The following is a 22,610-nucleotide window of genomic DNA, read 5'->3' as shown; positions in this document are numbered from 1 at the left end:
TATATAAGCTGCTCATCGAAACTTTCTATCCTGCCAATTTGTTAGGTTGCATAAAAAATATTCAAGAAATTCAAATAGACTGAAGTTTCTGCTCAGATAAACATGTGAATTTGACATTATAAAATTAAGTTATTTTCCCTTTCGTAGTTTTCACAGAGTATTGTAATAAATAATCTGTATCGATACAATTATTTTATTAATATATGCTATCCCTTAATTTAACCATTATTCATTGTGTTGCAATTACAAGTTTTGCTCAATTCAAATTTCAACCAAATGTTCTATATATGAAAACCCCATAAAAATAATTTTTTTCTCTGATAAACTGGTATCTTACAAATACTGAAACATTGCACTGAAAATGAAATGAAGCGCAAATAATTATACGCATATATTGTCAAAGAATGATCGTAAGAAGATAAATAACTTATCGTACTTTCGCCACTGAAAACTTCCGTTGATTAATTTTCATGCATCTTATCATTTGCAATGAGAGAAAATACGCTAATACAGTGAATCGGATAAAAGAAAAAGGTGCGATCGGCAGTGAACGCGAAGTTAACGCGGTCGCCGTGCACTTGGGCATCTGTTTACGTACGTCTCTGCGGCGCGACTCATACCAACGTGCTTCTAAATAGATGGCTCTGTTGATGTTTTCTTTTGACTTTTGAGCAAAATTAAAGTTAATTGTCACAGAGCCGTCGATGGTCGAGTGATCTAAGGCTTCGAGACTGATTGACACGCAAGCGATGAGACGTCGGTTCGAATCCGACTCGGGTCATGGAGTGATCTGTATTTTCTGCGCACCAAGGATTGATACCGTCTTGGTGGGTTAGTGGTGAATATATCGTCTGGCCTGAGAGATATTTATTCTTAGACCAGTATAACCACTACACATATCAATACGGCTTTATTTGTAAATATATTTCATAAATTGGATGCGCTATTTGAACAAACCCAAAATAAAATAAAATTTGTATAAAATCATAAAATTCTAAAAACATACACTACATACCAAATCTATTTTCTATAGAAATTTACACTATTTATAATGAAACTTTTTTAAAACAAATAAAAATAGAAAAAAGCAAAATCCTAAAATCTTGGTATCGGGGACTAACGTGACGGAGATCTCCAGCCCGATGGTGTAGTGGTCAATCACACATCGCCGTGTATATTATATTCAAATCAAAATGGGACCATGACCAAATGATTCGGCTATTTCTTTTTGCATCATAATTTTTTAAAGTTTTTTCACTATAAATTGATGTTAAATATCGAATACGTATCTGGGTTATGGTGTTTAAAAATAATTATAAATAATATCCAGCGATGAAGATATATTGCACGTGATTGTGAACATTATCGAAATACTGTCTGATACTTAAAAGAAAAATCAACAAAAAAATAGAAATAAATTTTTCTTTGTTATTTTTTGTTAAATATAATTAACCTTTAGAGGGCCAGAGATCAATATACTAACGCTATCCCCGATTGACATTTTCCCTATGATCAATCAATGATATAAGATACTTTTTATACCAGTTTTCCGAGGGCCACACATATATATATATATATATATATATATATATATATATCTAAAACATGAGTTGAAGACATATATATTCGTTATTTATTAAAAAAAGCAGTATTTATAAAGTTTTATTCAACGTCTAATATTATAGGACTTTCAAATTTGATCTTGAAATCATCATGCTATGGGTGGTTGTAATGTTTCGATTCGAGTCGATTTATAATTTTTCAATGACAGTCTGCATTTGAAGATGATAGATGAAATCTAGATTTTAATTCTATTTGATTTAAAATAGTTGAAAAGTAATTCTTCTAACCGAGGCTTGTGCTGCTCCATGAATAAAGTATAATTGAAGAATACTTTTTACGAATTTAGAAGTAATATTTCAATAGTTCCATAAAACAATTATAGTGCAAACTATTCTTTCAATAGTGTAACAAGTTGATAACGCGTAAATCTTTTGTGGTCGGTAAGTACACACTGTTTACAAATTGTCACAATGTTTTTTAAAACAAAGAAAGTCAATGTACTCAATGATGTATAGTGGTTTTGTAATGCAGATTTGATAAATAAAATAGATGGGAAGCAGAACGAGTATCAGAATTTTGAAATGCACTTACCATAATCTTTGAGCATGGAGTTATGGTGAAAGATCGGTTCAAAGTTTCTTATTTCCAATTAAAATGTAGCCAAAGCTATTGAACTTTTAAAATACGTAGAAATTTACTTTTTATATTGAAATATCACTTTTTTTAACTATTTTTTATACGATTCTAAAACCGTAAGTGATAGAGTAAATGATTACATTATATGAAAAACATTTTGTTACCTTATTGTTAAAGTTGTTATGTCATTTATCATATGATCGGTACAATGCATATGCACACATGGCAAAAAATGTATTTATATATGTGGAAACAGTTTCCCGTAGAAAAAAGGTACAATCAACGGAATATAAAATACGGGAAAATCTACTCTCCGAATCGTTGTTCAAATAAAAAAATTTGTCCAAAACTAGCAATTAGCATGAATGATTGCTTTAAAATATTCAGCAAAGACAAAAGTAATGAAAGTAATGAAAAATAAGGAATATGTTATTTACATAGATTTTAGAAACTGATGTTTACAACTGTTACACGTAGATATAAATCCATTTTATTATTTTCGTTGGCAACAAATTATTTGTTAAAAAAGTTATCGTGCATCATGATTATTAAGTGACATGATAATTAAAAAAAAGATTAACTAAAAGTGCTGCAATAGATATAATTTTATATAACACTTGACAGACGTTATAAAATGAATGAAGGCCTTTGATTTTCGTATCAAAGCCATAACTACATACTTATCAGTCAACTTGGCATAATCACATTGGACTGATTTAACCCTAATTTGTGTATACGTTGTAACCAAACCAATTAATAAAATAAGGAATCCAGCCTTTTTACCATCTATTCCGTTGATAAAAAGGAACAAAAATAATATAAGGTTAATAAAACTTCGATCACTTGTTCTGTCATCGAATTTTTTTTTCTTTTTATTTTATAATTATTTTATAATAATAACCTCTCAATGCACCTTAGTGAATTTCATGAGCATTACTTTTGAAATTTTATATTTACAAAACCGCAATGTGATCACGTGGTGTTTTATGTGAAATAAATTGGAAAAAAATAACGTCGTCCTTATAGAATATACATATACGCCGTTGATTCGAACAGCAGCTTAGTTGGATTTTTTTACACTTAAAGTTATTATTAAAACATTACGTGTTTCGCTGCGCAAATACTTATAGTTTCGACGTAAACACATAAATGACATTGTAATTTATTCTAAGCGTCGAAAGGTTAAATCGTACAATATTCGACTCATTGTTCTAAAATCGCAAGTATAATACGTTTTTGATATTGAAGATTATCTCGACCATTCATTCATACTCCTTTTTATTTATTATTTACACATCCGTAACATTGATAGATTTATTCAAATATACTATATTTCTTTTCAAAAACTTTTGTCAATTGGACAAGGACTTCTGTTTTTACTTCGGTTTAGAAAATCAATAAATCATGACTATAAATAATTGCAATATAGCTTTTTTCTTGGCAATTATAAAATTTCTACAATTCTATTTAGATATAATTTCAATTTTTTATTCACCGAGAAATATTTAAAAGCGTACACCATATTATATTTTGCTTTTTGCCTTGCACTTATATCTCGTTTAAAATTGATAACATATTGTAGTACAGTTTGCCTATTTATATAATAATATAACACATTTACAGTACATACCGTCAGTTGAAAAATAATCGCTTCGTGTTAAAAATAAATGTTTTTTTCGAGTGACATAAGCTTTTATTTAATTTTCTTTTCAACATTGCTATAAGTTGTGTGATTTAAGTAATCAGAAAAAATGTAACTTTTCTTACACAAGTCGTAGGATAAAAATAAAGTTATGGTGGTATCGAATCATTATAAGACGAGAATAAACTAGAAATTTATAAATAGAGCGAATACCAGCTCTTCCAAAAATGGCATCTGAATAATGCATAATCTAAGGAGGTTATCGGAATGAACATGTTATTCCTTAAGATGAACGCCAATTTTAGCCATGAAATTTATCTATTTTCTTCACTTACATGCGTTATAACTCGTTTTAATTCGAAATATATTTTTTTAATAGAGAAATATTTTTCTTCCAGATTTGAAGGAACATAGTTTCAATTAGAATAGCACTTGATTAATGATATCTGATATATAAGAAATGAAATCAAATTTTTTGGATTCTGCGTTGAGCAAATAGCTGATATATTACATAGTATATTTAATATACAATTAAATCAATATACTAATTTATATGAAGGCCGTACAAAAAATTATTTGGACTTCTGTTACATATCCACATACCTATCGAATTTTACAGTTATACGAGGACACTATGTTGAAAATGTGGATTACAAATAAATACTTGAAACAAAGATAAACACTCGATAAAATTATTCTGCGTGAGTGCTAAACTAAACTTTGTTCTCTGCATAAAAAGGATAGAAAGCTTGTTTATCATATGCGCAAATCATATCTGCTTTTTTGTGCATATAACTACTTGCGCATGTAAATGACTTGTACCTACTGTGTCCGCTTCCGATCATGCTATTAATTCATGACTGGCTTTCAGGCTTAATTAGGAACATATTGTCGTTCGCTACTTCATGTTATTTTATCCAAACTTTTATATACGTACACTGCACAATGTACAATGAATTTTCACATACTAACTGATCGTAAGACTACTACGAAATGCTATGTAACGTTTCGTTCCAGATTTTTAAGCCAGGCGTCTCGATTTTTATTTTTTGTACGCATTAACTTTTACTCCTCTTTATTATTTATATCGTGTAAAATTTGTCTCACAGTCTGATCATTAAAGTAGTCAACATATATCTAGAATTATAAAAATTAATTGAAATCAGTGTTGTCATATCTAACGAAAAAATTGTAGATGAATTACTACTTGTATCAAGATTAAATAAATACTATCGCTTATAGGTGAGCTACTGCGTTTTCATAAATAAATTCTTAATTACATATACTTTTGACATTCATCAAGTGTAACGTTGAAAATGTATTTACGCTCTAGCAAGATAATTCTGGAATGAGTCGTTGTCTTGTCATTAATGTGTTTACTATAATCTTCTACATTTTCAATTCAATATTCTTTGTCTTATAAATACTTTTTTCAGATAAGACATCGATATTCGCAAACAACGCTATCATTGTTTCTAATGGCAGCTTTTTATTAGAACCAGGGAAAAGTTACTTTCTGACAATAGAATTTTCAAGATATTTAAAGGAAAATTTACAAAAATTGTGTGCGAATTAACTAATACTTCTTACACCGTTTGTCGTATGAGTATTTCAATAATTCTCGGTTTGTTCCCTTTTAATTTTTTCTATACAATTTTTTACATAAGAATATGAAAAGATGAACATGCGATCAAAATTTGTTGAAAAATAATTTGAATTTTCTTAATATTCTCTTGTCAAAAAGTACATTGTTACGATCCCTTTCACTATTAAATTATTCAAGTACTTTCGATATACACATTATGTAATACTGTGTACTGTTTATATAACTCGATAATAGTTCTCTGTTAAAATTTGATTACTGTAATTTCAGGAATTTAAGGGCCTTCCGCTAGTTTTGTACAAACGTGGACGACTCTTACAACACGCAAAACTGGCCCCCCAAAAATGTCTAGGTACATTTTTTGCCTTGTCAAAAATCATCTCATAATTGTCATTATTTTGCGACTAACAAGAAGCAGTTGAAAGTTCAAATGTTTAAATAAAAACATGAGCAAACGAAGAAAAAACTAAAGCATGACTAAACAAAGGAAAATTGAAAATGAAGGAATATTCATGGGCATGGCGTTGTAAATTTGAGAGAAATCATCAGGTGAGACAATCCCTGATAAGATTGATCATCTTTTCTGGTAGATACCGCGGAGCATGGTCCAGGCGTGGGTCGATATACGCTAAATTAGCTGTTGAAATCAGCGTTTGTTTTCACTGTACCATCCTCTTTCCTCGTTCAACATCCAAGGCGCTTCATTATTATTTCGAAACTTCGTTGTCCGTGAGTATGCTTCACACTTTATCACCTGTAGTAGTCTCTCACAGCACGTAAAAGATCCAATAGCCGGCGTTGAACACTATGAAGCTCACGGGAAAAATAATACGCGAATATTTGTCGATGATGTTGACGTCCTTGATCTTTGGCATTGACGCCTTCAAGACCGATGCCCCCCGGCGTATCGCGTGCAGGACCTGCAACATTTAGACACGTGCACTGATTCTCACGCAAACTACAATCTTATCTAAATAATGCTGCTTTCGCACAGATACTCATTTATCTCTTCGAGTGCATACGTATCCATTTGTTTATCAACTACTCGACTCAGCATATGCTATGTCGAAAATGAACGTTAATAAAGTTTCTGCGTACAAATCGACTCTATTCATGCATAAAAACTTGCTCGTTCACACTCGTTATAATTTACTTGTTGCAAACGTTCTAGCCGAAAAGTTCTCTTAATTTTTCCGACTAAACTTTAACTGCGGTTCATATAACTGGACGTAAACGCACTCACAAAAGAATGGCAGTCCATTTATGCGTCAGAAATGAATTAGATAAATCATTGAAACAAAGAGAAAAACCTAAAAGCGACAGCGATGATAAAATAAACATCAAAATATGTAGAAAATGGATGACACTTGTTGTTTAAATAATAGCTCTACGATAAGTTTACGCGTGCGACGCGGAAGACCATTGAAAGATAGCTACAATAGCATGTGTCGAGATTTATATCGAGTGGTAATTAAATAATAATAGCGATAAAGTTAACGAAGCACGCGTTTGTCAATCGAATAAAAGCCGTATTTTTCGTTTTCCTTCTTCGAGACTTTTCTTTGAAACGTCAGAATTTTTTCAAGCAACAATGAAAATAAGGAAAATTTCCGAAAGCCAATGTTACGCATTGTCCGATAAATATGATATGGCGGATGAGCATTCAACGATCTACTTTAATCGACCGAAAGGAGCTCTCCAGATTTGTCAGTGATCCAGAGAGCTCGCAATCGGAACGAAAATTGATCTTCCGTTCATTCAATCGTATGTGTCGCAGCTCAACCGCTGTGCGTAAATAGAGATTGATCGGTCGATTAGAAGTTTTGTGAATGTAGCGACTGTGGTATTTGGACGACTGGCGTACCTTGGGTTTCGGTTGTCTCGCGCCACGATACCTGAGGCCGGCATTGTATCCAGGAGCCCGAGTAATGCGAAAACTCGGCGGGAACTTTTGCTCGTGGTCGCGTGCCGGAGTACCGGCAGCGCTGCTGCTGCTCGCAAGGCCCGATCGATTCCTTATGCTCGGCAGCGGCGACAACCTCAAGTCCTGCAGCTCGATTATATCCGCGTCGGTCGAGCCGGGAAATGGGGAGCTCGCCTTGCTTCCTGTCGGCCGAGATTACCCATTTTGTACGTCAGATACGTATATACACTCGCCAACTTGACTGCGATCCGTCGCTTCTAGCAAAATCATTTAGTCTAATTGCTGCCCTTCGTAACCCAATTAATGTCTTTTTTTCACGAGGGCATCACTCGCGATTTTCACGACTTTTATATTCCCAAATTGCACAGCTCTAACTAGCAATCGACCTGTCTTAATTTTTTCAAAATCTTTATCTTCTCAAAGGCCACTCGTTTGTTGGAAATATAGTCGATCAATTACAATATGAAATTCAATAAGAATCAACCTAATCGGTGTGTACTAGAGGCCGAACTAGGTTCTTCAATTGTTACTAAAGCCGTTTGATCTCAAGCGTGCAGCAAAAGAGAAAAAGATCAGGAGACAACGAAAAAAAGCTCGCGAAGTAAGGTCTGGCAATCGAGGCAATTACTTAAGCTCACAGAGAGAGAAGAGAGAGAGAGAGAGAGAGAGAGAGAGGGGAGAGAGAGAGAGAGAGAGAGAGTTAGAGAGGTATCTGAAACTCGCTGCTTCTTTTGTTTTCCAGAGCGCGCGCGACACTTTTTTTCCTCTCGTTGTTCGCTCTAGCATTGAAGCGTATACACGTCACACACTAACCGGTCTTTGAAGAGCAGATGGTTTTTTTCTCCTCGGTCTCCTTCTTCTTGCTCTTCTTTTTGGCCCTGGCACCCCAGTAGGTGTAATTAACGGCCGCGTACTCGAGCAGCGCGGCGAACACAAAGACAAAGCACATCACCAAGTAGATATCGATGGCTTTCACGTAGCTAATGCGCGGCAAAGAGCTCCTCACTCCCGTTGATATCGTGGTCATCGTCAGCACCGTCGTTATACCTGCAACGACAGAACGCGCGCATCATTCGGCGTCCCATTCTGCGCCGCGAAGACGCCAACCCGATCGTTCGCGGATGTGCCGTTCGCGGTCTTCCGGCCCGATCACTCCATACGACGAAAGCGAACCGACAAGCGAATCGACTCGGCTAAATTTGACCGGACAACGCGTGGCGAATGATCACGGCAAATCGACAAGATAGCTTGGTGTAGTTTCACGAAATTCCAGTGAAGCTCGTCGTAGAGAGGCGGGACTAGTCAGTTTAATAATATTTTAGGCATAGTTGCCAAAGTTTCGGGAATATTTCGAATATTCAACACACTCGTGCATCTACATTTAAAGTGGCGTCTGAAAATCTCGCGGGCGATAAATCGGGCAAGCCGGTAACGCGTGGACCCAAAGTATTTGAATGAAAAATATTGACCGAGAGCGACGCGGGCGCTGGTCGCCTCGTGATTGATCCAGAAGCTGACCCAGCTGAGCATGACGATGAGGATGCTTGGCAGATAGGTCTGGAAGACGAAGTAGCCGATGTTCCGTTGTAGCTTGAAGCTGAGCGAGAGCCTCTGGTAGACGCCGGTCGCAAGGGCCTCCTTACGGTCGTTCGTCTCGTAGCCGATTATCGTGAACTGGGGCAATTCCGCCTCGTCCACCCCGCGCACCGGCGTACTCTTCCACGCCATCACCACGTCCATCACGGTGTAGCCGTCTGCAATGCACACACACACACGTGTCCCTCAGAGGCTATTCTTCTTGCACCTCTCTTCCCCTTCGCCATTGTCCTTGTTCTTCGCGAGAGCTACTTCGTTCCGCAACATTTGCCACGAATCTCACGATTTCGCGCATACCCACGACTGATCGAGGCTACTTCCATCTCTTCTCCCCGTTCATTCAGACAATTTTGAGACGAACTCGCTTTTAGTTGTCATTTTGTCGAATTTCATTCCAATGTGAGTCCTCACTTTTTCCACAATTTATTTCTCTTAACTCTTTAAATGGCTTCAATTGTAATTCAGTGCAACTCCAATTCAATAGACGATTCAAATCTTTAGATTTATGATTAGGTCAGTCAACTATCCTACTCCGATTTTATAGCGAACGAATTGATAAAAAGCGCTTGTACGCGCAACTCAACGTGGCGAGGTTCGCGGCTGCGATCGCAATTAAAAAGCGAGCACGACGACGCGTGGAGCACGCAAATTAAAGTCCATTCTTTAAGAGAATAATCGTCCGTTACAGAAAAATGACAAAAGCCATTCTGATGTACGAACTATACTCGTGGCTACATAGTATACGCGTGGAGATTAGGAAGATCGAGGCTGAGCCTCGATGCGGCTGATGGGACCTTCGTCTGTGGTAATCCCATCCTAGCGACACAGCAGGGACTATAGGCTAGCCACACATAATAATGAAACGAGTGGATTACCATACTGCTGCGGTTTCGTTTTGATAATGTCGATCAATCCCGCAAAAGCCTTCAATATGCTCACGCGTTATCCGCGCCTCTTATTATTATATTATACTCTTTGTGCGCCTTCTATTTTCCTCGTCATCGTCATCTTCTTCTTCCTTGTTTTTCTAATTTTTCCGCTTTGATAACTCGATTGGCGTTTGACAAGATATTATGTTGATTCATATATGCTCCGAATTGATTGGCTCGAATGTAATCATAAGTCGATTTCGACAAACGCCTATCCTAGAAAACGAGCGATTTATCGGGTCTTTGTTAGAGCGTAGTGCTTTGCGCGATTATCATCATTATTATTGTTATCATGAACTAGTTCGTTTCCCCGAGTTCGCGATATTACAGAAACATTGTCAAAACCATTATTTCGTTCGGTTGCTTCATTCTCGCAACAATCAATGGCATTATTTTTACTTGCGATAGCCTTATCTTGAAATTAATATTTTTAACGGCCGATGCACTACAATCTGCTCTGCTTATGACGATCACCGATATAAATCTGTGCGACAACTTTTCGGATCACCGTGAGAACTTCAACTCGTGTGCCGTTGACGGAATAGCGTTTCACCAATCTTATCGTGCGAGCGCCGATTCCCTTCATGTTTACTCGCATAATTGAATAAATAGCTGATGGTTTGTTTACAGCAGATAAGAAAATACAAGCGTCACGGCGATACTGCAGCCCATTACTTTCCTCTTTGAATGACCGTTTCGCGTTTATGACTTGCGATAGTTTGCAATGAGCCATTTGAAATCTCAGCGAAATCCAAAGAAGAAGAAGAAAAGATCGATAGCTCTTTCTTCCTCGCGAGTGTTATTAGCCACGAGAGAATGGAGGTAGGCTGTCGAGCTGCTGTAGGCGAAAAAGAAGAGAAGTAAGATAAACGACGCATCTGAACGTACAGCTTTCAATCTCAACGGTGCAATTCTGCGAGTCGAGGGGGTAATAGTGGAGGTCCATCATGCAGGCCAGGGTCGTGGTGAACCTCATGCCGTACGTCACCGAGCCATCGCCGGCTAATCGCACGAGCTTGTTGCGCTCCGTCACGTCGTGCAGGAAGCTGTAACAATACAATGCACAAAAGCTCGCTCGTTTGCTCCTTCAGAGAGGAAAAGATTGGCGCGTCGATAAGACTTTAACAAAGAGAAAAACATATGTGGTAAGCTTCTTTCTTTTTGCCCAACGCGGGGTGTACATATATGTACGTTGATGGATTAGTTTTCGAAAGTGCTTGGATACATAGAAATCTCGAAGCTGCGCCCTTGCGTGAGGTTATCGATTTTTTTTTCTCGCTCATCCGCGACTCAAGGAAAAAGAAGCAATTTTTTTTTCTCGAGGAAGTAGAGCAGAATTTTTTTCCGAACGAGATATTCCGAGAGAAAATGTCCAGAGTGCGCGTAAACGCATTGTCGATTCAAGAAACGGAGTCGAAGGCGGGGGTGTAAGGATGGCAAGCGGGTTCGGCCGTTGCTGTTGTTGTTTCGAAAATCACGATCAGCTGAAATTTTCGATTTTCCTTTGCATTTTCTCTCGTCTTTTTGTTCTTTGCCTTCAAGCTGGAAGTGCCCGCGCGAACTTTTTTGTCGTCGCGAAAACACTCAGCGAAATAAAACCGACATGACAGCAGTTTGAGGGTGTTAGGTGCCAGCCACTTAAACTACTTTTCCACGCTTACTTTACCGTCTAGCGCCTTAGAATTTATTTTTAATTTATTCAAGATTGTACCTTGAAGATGAGATTTATAAAAAAAAAATAAAATAAAATTCGAAAAATTCTGTGAAGCTGTGGTACCGTCAAGCTCTGTCTTTAACGTCGAGTGCGGTTGTACAAGATTGTTTGTGACGTTGTATACGAATTCTAACTGTGTTTGATTACCATTTGTGTAAATAGGAATAATTGTCGTGTACAGTCTAGTAATTGAAATATTAAGGCAGTGTCATCATCGGAAGCTTTTCCAAACTGTCACGAGGACATTTCTGGTATGCTTTCCCTTTTGATACGCGGACATCTACAAAACACTGTAAGAATTCGAGATAACATGGGCTTCTGTTAAAAGTTACTGTAGCTGCTTATTCACGATATGTGTGTTATGGATATTCGATAAACTTGAAAACAATAAATATTTTTGACAATTATTGTCATAAAAAAACGATGTGGTTTTTGAAGAACAAAGAATTGAAATACGAAGCGCGTTACAATTCGGAGAACATTTTTGTAGTGGTACTTCGGGTACGACCCATAAGATGGAACTATTTTTAATGAAAAAAGAATGTAGAACATCGATAAGTGATTTCGCGTATAAGGCAACATTTTGATCCGGATCACAGAAATATATATTTGCCGATCGACATATCGAGTCTTCTCATATCATTCCACAGCTTACAAGTAAATTCGGTGTTTGGAAGTGCAAGTGCACACGCTCACAGATTGAACTGCATCTTGGGGCCGATAACAGACGATAAAAAGTAATATGAATGAAATCAAGGCGTGAAACTCGTACACGTGCATGGCAAGCGCTGATAAGAAGAGCACGTGAAAATTTGTCAAGAGAAAAGGGGAGGGGCAAGAAGAAGGAAGCGAGTGACAAACGAGCGGCTGCAAGCGGCCCACGCACGCGAGTAAACATAAAGAGAAAAAGAGAGAGAAAGAGAGAGAGAGAGAGAGAGAGAGAGAGAGAGAGAGAGAGAGAGAGAGAGAGAGAGCGAAGCGTGGCGGGAGCGTCGTTGAGAGATGAGCAGATAAGATAAGTATGAGAGAGAGATAGAGCGAGAATAGTTCATGAGCAGCAGCTACTGTGCATCACCGTTAATGAAGAGGAAAAGGGGGTGAGGGTAGGTCGTGCGGAGTATATAGCTAACTGGTTGCCGTCAGCCCTTGGATGACTCGCCATTGACGGGCTGGCACTGGACGTATGTATATGTATGCCCGTGTTGGAACGGGGTCAGGGTGCCAAAAGAACCCTTGCTTTAAAGAGAACTGTTTTACATGAGCTCCGCTTAACCCACATTCCGCCCAGGCTACTCGAACTCTCTCTCCGGCGAAAAAAGAAAATTGATTCTTTCGTCTTGTTCCTTGTGCACTTATTGCCGCGCCACCGAGGGCAAGCCAATCTAAGCACGCGCTTACCTTCGTCTCTCTCTCTCTCTCTCTCTCTCTCTCTCTCTCTCGATTGCGGCCTACACAACGCCTACAGCTGTATATTGTCACAGCTGCTGTGCGCCGCGGAGACGCCAAGCAATTTGATAGCAAAACGCCAACAAGTGTCAACAACTTGCCTTGGCCAATTGCTTTGTCTGCTACAGTCTTTACATCGAGCAACTGAACTCGCATCGACGCTCACGTGTGTACATTGATAAAGATCTCACCTGTGTTTATCGTTAGCGAAAAAGGTGTCCGGCACCCAGATTTTCTCAGCAAAGTCGCCGCTGAGCGTTAAAATTTCCTTTTCGTGCGAGAAAGCCAGCCTCTCGTCCTTCCAATATTGATTGAGGTACATCGTTATCGTATAATCCTGGAAACACGTCACGCCATTCAACCTCATCGTACTTCCAGCATTGTCTCTACTGGTAAAGTTTATACTCTCGAATCCATTATTTTTCTCCATCTGTTTACGATAAAGAGGCTCGAATTCGATGGCCTCCCCGAAAGTTTGCTATCGCTAATTGTCCCCTTGGCCATACAATCGCTGCAGAGATCGGCTATCGCCCTCTGTTTTCTCCCAATTTCTCCTGCCGTTTCGACAAACGAGAGCGACTGTCTGTTGGCCTGCCAAGAAATCGCGCAGTAACGTGCATACGTGCGCAGCGCGCTCGCGGCGCAGGGAAAGAAGACGAGGAAAAAAAAAAAGCTGAAACTCGCGCATCAAACTGCCGAGATGAAAAGGCAAACGCGCGCGCAAGGAGGAAAAATCAGCAGCGGGCGTGCTAACAAATCGCGCGGAGGCGCGATGGCTCATGCGCGAAATCGTTTGACGCATCTTCCAGTCATCCCTCGCGCGGGCGTTTATCAGCGCTTTCTTTAACGGGCTGCAGGCGCGGTGAAATATCTCGCCGACAGCTGCCTTCTGCAAGACGGACGGTTATGTATTGCGCGCTCTCTCTCTCTCTCGCGCTTTTATCGGGCCCCTCGCGCTCCGAATGATCGCAGCTGCGCACACTCTCGCCGCGACTCTCGAGGGCAATATACGTGTGCGCATCCGAAGAAAGATGTTGTGCTTTCCTCATAGATAATGCGCTGTCGCGCGCCTACTCGCGCATTAGAAAGACCTTGCGCCTCGTATCTCCTTTTTGTTTATTTGCGAGAACCCAACGCAGCTTTGGGGGTCTTAGTCTCTGTGCGTAATGTAATCTTTGTCTTTTCTAGATAACGCCGCGTTATCGCGCTTTGTTCGGAGTTTCCAGGGTTATTCAGTGATACGGAAACTTTGCGGTTAGTCATTGATAATTCGCAACAGCGACAACAGTCCGAAAACTGGTATATATTTGAAAATAATAATTTTTATCGATTACGATTCCTGGCATCTCGTATTATGGTGGTTCGATCGTTATAATTACAAGATTGTCCCTCCTCGCCTCCGAAACGTTCGATGGATATTGCTACTTTTTCAGTCACAAATAAAAAATCTTTCTTATCACGCCATTATATTTGTATATATTTATATGTATGTCTATATATATATATATATATCGAACAAAAAGTAGGTTAATCCAGTTCTCAAAACTTTCAATACGTCTTTTGTCAATCGTTATCATATTCGAAGCATGATGATTCAATCGAATAATAGACTTTTATTTCTTTCCTTGAAGTGTGTCGAGTTGAAGGATAAGATTATATGGACTATTTTTAAACGAAATTTTACACGGAGAACAATTTTTTACCCGGGCTATGTTTGTCAACATGCACTTGACATCGTCACTTTCCTCGTAAAAATGGGAACTCGATTGTCCACGCGCATCATCGCTTCATTTCCCCCCTAAAACGACAAAGATATACATCGGGCGATTATGTCACTGAACGCCGCGCGTCATAATTCTTTTTCGAGTCCGTACGCGCGTGGCGCGGCGGTGGCGAGCATGCTAAACGACGTCGAGAGGTTGCAAAATTCATGGTCAATTAAAGTGGGTCGGAAACGATTTTCAGCATTCGAGTGGATACCAGCCGCCCTCTCTGCGTCGAGAGAAAGAGGGAGAGAGAGAGAGAGAGAGAGAGTTTGCCGCCAATTATCGGATTAGTCGGAGCTATAAAAATTTTTTTCTTCTATTTTGCCTCGATCCGTATTCTCGATTTTCGATGAAAACCCGCACCTTTGCATGCTCTCCGTATTCTCTCTCTTCTCTCTCTCTCTCTCTCTCTCTCTCTCTCTCTCTCTCTCTCTCTCATTCACGTGCGGCCGCGTGTGAGATTTATTCGCAAATTTATACGAAATCCACTTTAGCTGGATACACAGTTTGACCATTTGCTTGGCAAAGTTCAAATTCACTGCTTCAGCTGGATACTTTTGCAAAGTGCCTTCGCTAATTTATACTATATTCGGCTGCGATTGGAAATGCGAAGAGTTACGCCTGTGGGCATTATAGTTTGCGAGGACTCGACTTTCGTGGAAATTAAAACCAAGTGTAGTTCTTAGCTCTAAATCGTTTAATAATGGGTCAAAATGTTAGCATTTTGTTGTATGCAGGTGAACGAAATTGGTCGCGATAAAATAAAAATACCGTCAAGTTCGCATTGAGTGAAACGTTTTAATTGACACTTGATTCGCTAATCCATAGTTCATACGACCAAGAGATAAACAGTTCACTATCACATGGATATTACATATATCGCTATCTTCCAATCAGAAGAAAATACTTGAACACGTTTAATATCTAAGTGTGACACGCCGTATGAGTTATACTATCTATCTGTGTCCAATCTCGGTTTGATGTTGCGCATTCGCGTAATATTTCCGTTTCCGAAAATCCATTCAATTTTACACATCTTGTGAATACATTCTCGTTAATTATTTGTGACCTACATGTTTTACATGTATTAGTAGCATTCATTGATGTCATGTATTTCTTTGCTAGTTATTCAAGATATAATACAGGAGAAACCTCATTAGTACATACGCTGATGTATATTTATATACATTCATGGAAATATATGTATAAGTACAGCGTGCGCTTCTTTCAAATGAGTAAATATTTAAAGCTCATATATGAACAAAGAAATGTAAATATAGTTTGCTTCCAAATTCTGCGATAAGTTTTGAATTTAATTGTTACGCAAATGTAATTAATTTACACAATGACAAAGTTCTTACTGTGTTTTTAATTCAATTAGTTTTCAATTAAGAAAATGCTTCTTAAAGTAAACAGTTCCTATGTTACATGAAGAATTGTTTCTTTTTTAAGTAAGCAAAAAGTTTTTAATTCAATAACAATCAATTTAAAAAACTGCTTTAGTGCATTTTTCCTTGTTACCATGTTAATTTTGAAATGAAGTTCAATGTATTAACAGTAATTGATAATTTCGTTTCATTCAGTCATATGGATTCAGAATCAGTCCTAATTTAAAGTGGAATGTTTTGTAACTTACCATATTGACTTCGGAAATAGCATCAAAACTTGCTATCGTTAGATCCATTTCAACAAACAGAGGTTCACCTTTGAACATGAAAAAAGAAGTAAGTAGATTGAAATGTCACATTTCAAGTATTGATTGAACCGTAGAATCGTTTGACAGTTTACCAAGGTTCAATATCGAGATGAGCAAAGTATGGCCGCGAAAGTTTTACGGCGAAAAAAGATTTGGTTGCCGGAGTTGGAACTTTCCGTGTAATGACTATGTTCATACGGGAAAATGTCTTCAACATTCTATCTCCGATCGGCAATGCACCGCAAATCGAAATCATTAGGAGGAATTTGCGGATAAAAAGCGCATTCGAAAAGAAGATAACTCGTCGGAAAGTAATGAATTAGATATTTGCCGTACGAATATTGCTGGTATATGTAGAGATCGAAGGAAAATACAAATCCTCGCACGAGATAAGGAATATCTGGTTTTCCAGCTGGCCTGATCGCGGCGAGCATATCGGCTATAGCGCGGGATTCGCAAACTGATCGGAGCGCGTGTCGCGCTCGGGTGGGCTCGATTAGCGGCGCGGGGAATCTCGCTCGAAAGGCCCGCCCTCGGCCGAAGGCCGCGCGAGCGCGCGAGGGGCTTGCGCTCAATAAAACGTAAGCGCTTTACTTCCACTCATTGCGCCGTTCAATTAAAAGGCGCTAACGATCGCGCTCGCGCGCGCGAGCATCGTGAATAGCCCGGCTGCCGGCAGCAAATTCCATTAAGAGTTCGAGTGTGGGCGAGAGCGCGCCGCGCGTCTATCGAGTCGTCCTCTCCGAGCCGCCGCGCGCTCAATCGTCGTAATTAGCAGCGACAACTTGTGCCGCCACCACCGCCCCGAGACTTGGTCGCGCGAGCGAGCCGGAGCTTTATTTGCTTCGCGCGTGGACAATTTCGAAAACGGCGTGATTCCGCGACCCGCAGCGCCAAGCGCCGACCCCCATTACGAGAGATTGCCCTGGAAATTGACGTTCGAGTTGGCGTTGCTTTTGCAATCTCTCGATCCACGAAGGTATAGCTACGATCTCGAAATGAGCTGAGATCGCGGGAGCAATCGACGGGAATGCAGTGATGATTAATCCAGACAGTGGGACTTACCGCCGAAATTCGGCCTGAGCCGAATGTCGTAACCGTCGAGGATCCTCGAAATCGTTTGCGTCACGTTCGCCAGCCTGTCCGATATCTCCGTCGAGCCACTCTGAAAAAGACTGCCAGACACGACGACGGTACAGCGATACACACATATACAATGACGGAGAGGGGCCATCCCTCCCGGGACTCGCTTCTAACCGGACTTACACTTGAGCTATTTAAAAATTAGCAGTTCGATTCTCTCCTGTGTGCACCCTGTCCATTCGCTTTCTTCTTTCTGTCTTAACGACTTGGGCAATCTAATTGCTCGGGTACACTTTGACGTGGCGCCTTTTCCCGCGCCACTCTTCTAATGCGATTGCGATAAAACGCTTTGAGCATTGCTGACTTTGCGCCAGATTTTATTACTCGGACATCGTTAATTGAGCCTTTGCTCGGTTCTCAAAACGATAGTGGCAACAAAGGGATAACCGTTCCCGATCGGCGTTATCCAATTACGAACGAATCTCCGTTATAGGCGACCTTAACGCAACAGCAACGCGGTCCCACCGAGACGACGTTTGCGCGTGGTGGGCAGCGAGTCGCTAAAATATCGACATTTATGAGAGTTTCATCGCAAAACGACGTCCGTACTTTTAGCTTTCAATCTCTCGATCGATTTGACGCCAGTTAATAACGCGCGCTTTCAAGATATTGCTTTTCATTATATAGCGCTGCAACGAAAACGCCAGACGCCAGAGACAAATAGAATCAAAGGTACATCCTATACGATATCGTATCGCGAACTTTAAGTGGAACAACTCGGTTATAACGAGGCGCGAACGTTTTCCTTTTTATTATTTCCTTGCTTGGTCTCGCCTTCACTATCGCAGCGCGCAATAATCAACCGACGTTTTATGCAAAACGGATCTATTGCTTTCAGGACTGCGTGAAATTTTCAATCGACGGGAGGCTGGGTGGAAACTTTATTAAAAACTAGTGTCCTACAAACTTTTTCCCTTCCACTTTGATAGCGTGGACGCAAACATCCCTGGGCCTTTTATTTATTTGTCTTCTCGCGACCGACTTCATCGATTCTCTCTTGTTCCGTTTTTGTGTCTTCTTTTTTTTTAATTAAAAGTTTTTCGCGTTACCACTTTGCAGGCGAAAATCATCAAAATGTAATGACGAAAAGAAACAATTTCCAGAAGCCGATACAAGCACACGAATAACGCGAGTACCAAGCTGAAGTTCGAAACCGGCGTTCGGCTGTACCCGCAAACGAAATAGAAGAACAATCTTCGAATGCCCCTCGCGATGCCATACAGAAAGAGAGAAGGAAGATGACGGCGCAGAGAGAAAGCAGCTTGGAGAGGGGTAAGCGTTGCATTGTTTTGGTACAAGTGTAATAACTTACCAAGCGGCTCGATGCGAGAGTAGCAACGGCAGGAGAAGCAGCCAGCAGAATACGGCGGCGGGCGCGAGGCCCGTCATTCTCCCCGTAGCCGCGTCACCAGATCTGGATCAAGGTCGCGGGCAGCAACGCCAGCCACCGACAAGCAGCCCAGTCAGCATCTCGCACTACCCACACACGAGCGCGCGCGCGGGCGCGTACAGACATACGTGACAACGGCATATTTTATGGATTGCTCGTCACATCGATTTTCACGCGCGTCTTAAATTTTTGCCACGCTCTCTCTCTCTCTCTCTCTCTCTCTTTGTTTTTTTTTTCAATTTTACAACATCGACCTCCGTGTCCTCGGCGTACTTTTCCGCGAGAGCGTTGCTTGGGCTATTTTTACGAGGTAAGCGACGAATTTGTACCGAACAGACGCGTCGATGCGTCGTAAGCAGAGTGAGACAGGGAGTCACACCACTCGGCGCATTGCGATGCAACTTGCTGCGAACTTACTTGGCATTAGTGGGCACGCTAACTTTTGCACTAGCGCACTCTATCTATTTCGTTGCATTGGCGTGTGCGTTCGTCAAATGATTTTGCGCTAGTTTCGATAAAACTCGATCTTCCGATGGCACCGCTGATCATCAGTGCAATGTGCGCAAGCTGTCGTTTCGCAGGACGCTCTAATCGCGTAATTAGGCGACGCGCGCTCTGCTTGTATTTCACAATCGGCGGTTTAGCGCACGGCGACGCACAAACGCCTCCCGATCGGGAATCCGCTGGCCGTCATTACGTGACTTGAGCACGGGTGTACCTCGGGTATAGCTCGGATCGAGATGATCGTTCGTAATCGAACGCGAGACGGCGTTCGCACTCGGAAAATCGACTTGGAAGATTAATCGAGCGTACGGTTGCGCGCGCGCGCTACGTTACACTCGACGGGACGCTACGCTAGAAAAATAAAGCCGTCGCTATTCAGCGAAAAGTAAAGCGAGGCGCGCCGCTCGGCAATTGAAAGAAACTCGTCACGCATATAGATCGAGAGAGCGTTCTCCGGGTAGACAGCGCGCGCGTTGTGGCAGTCGAGGGACGATAAGCGAAAGAGGGAAGAGGCGAACTCACAGAAGAGCAGGGCCGAGTGCAGAAGCGAGTGCGGCGGTGCCGCGGCTGGTCAGTGTCGACGAGTCGTCGCCGTGGCTGCAGCGCCGACAAGGACGGCTGGAGCAGCGGGGGGTCAGCCCCGCCGCCGCGCCAGCCGGGCCCACTCATGTGCCTCGACCGAATCGCAGATGCTCGGCCTGCTGGTGACCTGTCTCCGCGATCCTCGCCGCAGCCGCAGCCGCCACCGCCGCTGCCGCCGCCGCCGCTGCCGTCGCCGTCACCGTCGCCGCCGCCCGATCGATCTCGTCGCTCGCGCACTTTTCAAACGGCGTGGCCGCGGACAGTCAGCAGCGGAGACGCGCCCATCGTCGCCGTCGTCGCCGTCGTAGCTCGCTCGCGCGACGACGCGCAAGCCGCGTTTTTCCGCGACGATAATCGCCGAGGGCAAAGGCACGCTACCAGCGCCCCTTTTTTCCTCCACCGGAGACTGCCAGGACTAAGCGCGCGCGCCGCGCCGCTCGCTCGCTCTCGCCTAGTGAACCAACCAACCGTCTGCGCGAACACGCCTGCGCCAGCGGATGCTGCGAGCAAGACAGAGAAGCAGCGACATCTCCTCGTCGTCGCTCGGCCGTCGCGCCGCGCCTGCCCCGTAGCCTGCAACTGCCAAAGCTTTTAATACCGAGTGCAGCCTTCGCTGCCAGTTGCGCTTTTCCGGGCTTTCGGCGCTTTTGCGAATCGCTCCTCTTTATTTCCTTCTCTCTCTCTCTCTCTCCAAAACTCGGCCGAATTTTCACTACTGCTAGTTCTTCTTTCTTTCCTTTTTTTCGGAGATTTGTACGCCGACATCTTTTCGCGTGTCGGATCGATTGAGGAAGTCGCGAGAAAAATCGGTTTATCGCCTCAACAGCTTTATGCATATTCGCTCACACTTTAGGCAAGAAAACCTTGCTGATGCGCGCACATATTTAAATGATATTGTCCACGGTCGTTTCCGAGGCTCGATGAAAATATTGGGTCGCTGTTGAGCCTCGTTCGAAGAAACGAAAAACGATGTACCGGATAACTTCATTCCAACATTCGAAGTAGAATAGTTTATTAAGACGATCGTCCGCGAAATAAATATCTCGCCGATGTGAGCTCTCGGCCGGAAAAGTTTGTCGAAATATAAGCAAACGGCAAGCGTGCCAAAGTTGTAAAACGCGAGGAAACAAGAAACGCTCTCGCCTACTCGCAACGCAGGGAGGGAGAGACTAGTCAGAGAACAAACGGAGCAAACATTTGCCCAGGCATACATGAGATCTGTTGGGGAGAGCAAGAGGGGGTTTATAGTAACGAACTATAAACGTTCGTGTCCACAGAGCAGTTTAAGGTCAATAGCTCAAAACTTTGACTGGCAGGAAAGTGCAGAGGCGCGATAGCAGGGATGGCAAAGAGAAGCAGGAAACAGATCGCACTGCTCGCGAGTAATCATACTCAACGCATGGTCGACCGTGCCGCAGAGGGACTCTGGCTCTGCGGGCTGCCGCTCACTTTTCTCTCTCAATCTTGCTTCGGCCGCGGCGCGATACTTATACATAACGGAGAAACACTCAGAGCCGAATATTTCGAAATGAGAATGGTTGTCTTTTACCGGAGAGGCAAAAAAAGAAAAATGAATACAGCCGTGATGAAGCGAAACTCTCGGATATAAGGCTCCTCTTTTTCCGCTTCTTCGCTCGCTCGAAATATCTGCGGCTCTTTAATGAGCGAGAGCCTCTCGAATGTTTATGCCGAGCTGTTGGTTGCATAATTGACGCTTATAGTCGAGGTCGAAGCCTATATATCGATCACCATCCACTCGATTTACTTTCTTCTTTTTCGGCACAGTGCCACAGATGAATCATTCAATATTCCTTTTATCGGCGGCGGTGAATGCACTTGGCAAGTGGCGCTCTCTTCACAGCGGATACTCAATAATTATCAGCAAGCTAAAGGCTGAAAATGATGAAACGCCCTGCTTCCGTATTATTCATTTGTTAACGATTTGATCGAGACTCCGCTTACCGAGGTGTACGCTGCGAATTTTATCATTGTCGTGGGCTTTCTATTAATGAAAGCAATCCGTGGGCTTTGCGTGGCCTAGCTTTTTTTTTTATTTTTTTTTTTAATATCTGTGGATCACGACGACGGCTCCGTTTAGTAATTATTTTCGCAAGGCTCCATCTATTCAATCATTTGACCGAACAATTATTTCTTTCAAATAGAATATTAAATCAATTCCACTGTGTAAGGTATTTTTAGAAACGTTGTTCTCGCGGTTGATGGGTTCTTAGGTTTCCATGTGCCAAGTAGTAGCTGCTAATTAAGCCACGGTGAAACTCAACATGCGCCTATATGTGCCACACACACACACATACACACACACACATATAAGCTTAAGCAGTCAAAGTAAGTGTTGCTGTTTTCGGTTTCAGTTCAGCGCAAAAATAAACTATTTTTTTTACTTTGAAAGTTTCTCAACGATACGCACGTTTTCGACGAAGATGAGCGAATAAAGTTAGTGGTTTATTAGAGTTTC

General features: G+C 41.6%; 1 protein-coding gene across 4 annotated transcripts; it reads right to left on the bottom strand.

The window, feature by feature from the left end:
- Nucleotides 1-3,050: 3,050 nt before the first annotated feature.
- LOC131663167 (gamma-aminobutyric acid receptor subunit beta-like) lies at nucleotides 3,051-20,609 on the bottom strand. 4 transcript variants are annotated; one of them, XM_058933352.1, is made up of 10 exons: nucleotides 20,075-20,205; nucleotides 18,971-19,072; nucleotides 17,581-17,690; nucleotides 16,456-16,523; nucleotides 13,245-13,390; nucleotides 10,782-10,939; nucleotides 8,838-9,122; nucleotides 8,182-8,415; nucleotides 7,309-7,550; nucleotides 3,051-6,364 (listed from the first exon to the last, which is right to left on the bottom strand). In XM_058933352.1, the coding sequence occupies exons 2-10, from the start codon at nucleotides 19,045-19,047 to the stop codon at nucleotides 6,212-6,214; spliced, it is 1,473 nt and encodes a 490-aa protein (XP_058789335.1). In that variant the 5' UTR covers nucleotides 19,048-19,072; nucleotides 20,075-20,205; the 3' UTR covers nucleotides 3,051-6,211. The 4 variants fall into 4 exon arrangements, with proteins under 4 accessions (XP_058789335.1, XP_058789334.1, XP_058789337.1 ...); XM_058933351.1 differs by having other exon boundaries at nucleotides 18,971-19,134; nucleotides 20,075-20,197; XM_058933354.1 differs by lacking the exons at nucleotides 16,456-16,523; nucleotides 17,581-17,690; nucleotides 18,971-19,072 and having other exon boundaries at nucleotides 20,075-20,609.
- Nucleotides 20,610-22,610: the final 2,001 nt, after the last annotated feature.

Source organism: Phymastichus coffea, unplaced genomic scaffold, assembly GCF_024137745.1.
Source record: "Phymastichus coffea isolate CEN01 unplaced genomic scaffold, Cenicafe_Pcof_1.1 PCOF00031, whole genome shotgun sequence".
Classification (NCBI taxonomy): Eukaryota; Metazoa; Arthropoda; class Insecta; order Hymenoptera; family Eulophidae; genus Phymastichus; species Phymastichus coffea.
This window is presented reverse-complemented; position numbering and strand designations above follow the sequence as displayed.